At 59.8% G+C, this 3,551-nt stretch overlaps 1 protein-coding gene across 1 annotated transcript; it reads right to left on the bottom strand.

Moving 5' to 3' along the window:
- Nucleotides 1–2,485: 2,485 nt before the first annotated feature.
- Nucleotides 2,486–3,304, bottom strand: LOC112468804. The gene has a single exon (XM_025038154.1). It carries the CDS (start codon nucleotides 3,302–3,304, stop codon nucleotides 2,486–2,488), a length of 819 nt encoding a protein of 272 aa, XP_024893922.1.
- Nucleotides 3,305–3,551: the final 247 nt, after the last annotated feature.

Genomic DNA, 3,551 nt, shown 5'->3' on the forward strand with positions numbered 1-3,551 from the left:
TTCGACGCTCCGGATTCCCCGCCGGAAGCGCCGAATCTCTCCTCCTCCGAGCATCCCTCTCGTCGGGGAGGAAGGGCTGGGAGGTACTGATCAGCTCTCGTGCGGTGCCGCGACTGTTCGTCCTACGGCAACGACCGGGCGAACAAATGGACGTTATGTCTTTCTAACGGTCCGCGATATCTATGTTGAAGGGCATTCACCGGACCCGGGGGAGGGTTTCTCTCCCCCCGGCGAATCCTCTCGGCCTCTTCTTTGAAGGACATTACCTGGCCGCAAAAGGCCAGGAATGCCCTCCATTTCTCTTCATTGTCGACAATCGCAGCCACGACCGCCGACAGGGACAAGTCGTCCCCAACACTCCCTTTTAAGACACGGCGCTGCACATCCCACGCCGGACAGAATTCCAGCTTGTGCTGCGCCGTGTCCCTCTCCGCATTGCAGTGGTGGCACCTATTGGTGGCCTCTTTCCCAATGCGACGCAGGTACTCATCGAAGCAGCCGTGCCCGGTGAGCACCTGCGTCGCATGATATAATAACCCGCATCGCCGTCTACCCAGCCACTCGTCCAGGCAAGGTTGGATGGCGTCGACGGTCCTTCTCCCGGCTAAAGTGGGATGCGGAGATATTCCTGCCACTTTCTCCGCAGGACCGTCGCTTCTTGGAGCCTAATGGCTTGGCGTGCCCTATCCGGAATTGGTCCCCCCCGGGCTCTCAACTCCTTCATTCGCTGATGCGTGTCGGCTCGCTGCCTTGCAGCTAGCTCCATGGGGGGAGTCCGGACAGGACAGTCGCCGCCGCGTGTAACACTGTGCAATATGCTCGTGACACTCTTAAGGCTACAGGCCTCTGCATCTGACGCAGCAGCATCTTGATGCGCCTGGAGCCCTCCGCCTTTGATGCCCAAACAGGGGCGCCATAGAGTGCCACGGCGTGCACAGTTGCGGCATACAGCCGGCGAGCACGTCCGCTCGCCCCTCCTAGGTTTGGCATAAGTCTTGCCAGACCGTCTGCCACACCCTTAACTCGGGGAGCCAGGCGAGCAAAGTGCTCGCCAAAGCTCCAAGTTCCATCCAACCAGAGGCCCAGAAGTTTTATCTGAGCCCCCACGGGGATGCGGGTTTTTTCTACTGTGATGTAAACTCCGGGCGGATTCCCCACGGCGCGGCGGTCGTAAAAGTACGCCGCCTGCGTTTTTTGGGGGGCCACCCGGAGGCCCACCTTCTTCATCGAGGCCACCACGGCCGCCACCGCGACATTGGCGATGTTCCTGGCCTCCTCCCAATCGTCCCCCTTTACCCCCAGGAAAATATCATCAGCGAAGCCGCTGAGCCAACATCCCGGGGGCAGAGTGGTGCGGAGAACTGCGTCGAAGCCCAGGTTCCATAATAGGGGGCCAAGTACTGACCCCTGTGGAATCCCGCGAACAACCAACCTCACCCTCACTATACCGTCTCGATCGGTATAGACCGAGGTATAGACCAATCTCCTGTCCCGGAGATAGTCAAACACTACGGCGATCAAATAGGGGGGAACGTCATGACGAACCAACGCCCCCCTTATGACCGGCCAGGGCAGGGAGTTGAAGGCATTGGCGACATCAAACGATACGCCAAGCGTCACCTTGCCCTCCTCCGCCGCGGCTTCCGAGAGGGCCATGATGTGCTCAATAGCATCCACCGTCGAGCGGCCTCTCCGGAAACCGTACTGGTCCGGCGATAGGTCCGGACCAGTCCGAGACAGGTGCCGGACGATTCGGTCGGCGATGATTTTCTCAAATAGTTTGCCGACCTCGTCCAGCAGACAGATTGGTTTATACGCCGAGGGTGAGTCGGCGGGCTTCCCCGCTTTGGGGAGGAGAACCAATTTCGCCACCTTCCATTCTTGGGGAAACCGGCCTTCCTTAAGGCATCTGGAGTATAGTTCTCTCAGATGTTCGGCCAGTTTCCCCGTGACCAAGGACCAAACTTTGCCTGGGATTCCGTCCGGCCCTGGAGCCTTCCCTGCCAGGAGACGTTTGGCAGCCTCCTTCATTTTTTCCATCGAGACCCCGAGCTCATCGTCCCACTCTACTGTTGGTGAAGCGGGACCGCCGAACGCCCTCTCTGCCGGGTCATCCGGGAAGAGGGCGTCGACGACTCTCTCCAGTAGCTCGGGGTCCATGCTTTCCGTGGTTGGAGGCGCCCATGGTCTGAGTTTGTTCAGAACCATCTGATATGGACGCCCCCATGGATCCTGATCCAGGGCACGGAGCATTTCCTCCCAGGCACGGTCCTTGGCCACCCGAATGGCCTTGGAGAGGGCCCGCTTGGCAAAGCGGTAACCCTTCCCAGCCTCCACCATCCTGTCTGGCTGTCGGCTTCTTCTCGCCCTCAGCCACACCCGCCTGGACGGAGGAGCGCCTCAATTCGGCGATCTCCTGATCACCAGTACATAGCTTTTCGCGGGCTGGTCTTGCATCGGGGCATCCCGACGTCGCACGCTGTGGTTACGATGCCCCGAATCCACCTCGCCGCTTCACGTCCTCAGATTGGACGAGAACGTCGTCCGCCCATAGGGAAGTCTGGATCGAGGCTCGAAACTTGTCCTGATCCATCTTCCTCAGGGCCCATCTTGGGAATCGTCGCGGCAATTCCCGGCGGCGAGCCCAGACTTCCGGGGGGGTGACCGATATGTCCATTTCCACATACCTGTGGTCGGACATGGTCTCAGTCTCATCAGCCACCCTCCATCTCGTGATCCGGCGCGCGGCGTAGGGACTGGTCCACGTGATATCCACGATGGAGCCCCCCCAGCGCCGCACGCAGGTCTGCGTGGTCCCGGAGTTAACGATGCATAGTCCGAGACCCGCCGCCCATCTCTCAAATATTTTGCCCCTGGTATCCGTGACCGGGGACCCCCACAGCGCAGATTTGGCGTTGAAGTCCCCGGCCACCACCACTGGTTCGGGCAGAATTTTTGTGACGCAGTCCCAAAGCCTGCCCAAATACTCGTTGAATTGAGCAGAGCTAATATTGGGAGATACGTACACCGCCACTTGATATGACCCAGTGATATGATCCCACTTGACGGCTACGAACCCGTCACCCGTCTCAATACGAGTACAGGCGACGGGTTCAGCCGTCTGCCTCCATGTGATAGCCACCGAGCCGCGCCGATCGACCGCCCAGCACGGGTGGTCTCGCGGTACGCGGTACGGCTCGGCAGCAATCCCCAGGCCACCGCCGCACTCGGCCATCGCCTGTAAAAACAGGTCCTGGGCAGCGCGACAGTGATTAAGGTTGGCCTGGAGAATTTTCTGGGACATTGTAGTCGCTGTTTAGACTAGAGGCCTCCCTCCTCTTTCTTCCCGTTGTCTTCACCCTCCACATTAGTGGGGGGAGGCGGGTTGTTCAGCAACGGCACCAACTGGAACGTTTGTTCCTGCCCCACTAGTTGGACCGGGGGCGGCCTATCCTGTATTGGCAGGGTCTGCGACGGCCCCGAGACATCCGATCCCTTGTCCATAGGAGCTATCATCCGGGTCTTTCTGGATCTCTGGGGGTTTCGGGGGT

Source organism: Temnothorax curvispinosus, unplaced genomic scaffold (genome assembly GCF_003070985.1).
Source record: "Temnothorax curvispinosus isolate PA1 unplaced genomic scaffold, ASM307098v1 QBEX01002054.1, whole genome shotgun sequence".
NCBI classification, from domain to species: Eukaryota; Metazoa; Arthropoda; class Insecta; order Hymenoptera; family Formicidae; genus Temnothorax; species Temnothorax curvispinosus.

Bases quoted from the DNA above. Each gene is read 5' to 3' on its own strand.
- LOC112468804 (XM_025038154.1), bottom strand. From the start codon at position 3,304: ATGTCCCAGAAAATTCTCCAGGCCAACCTTAATCACTGTCGCGCTGCC.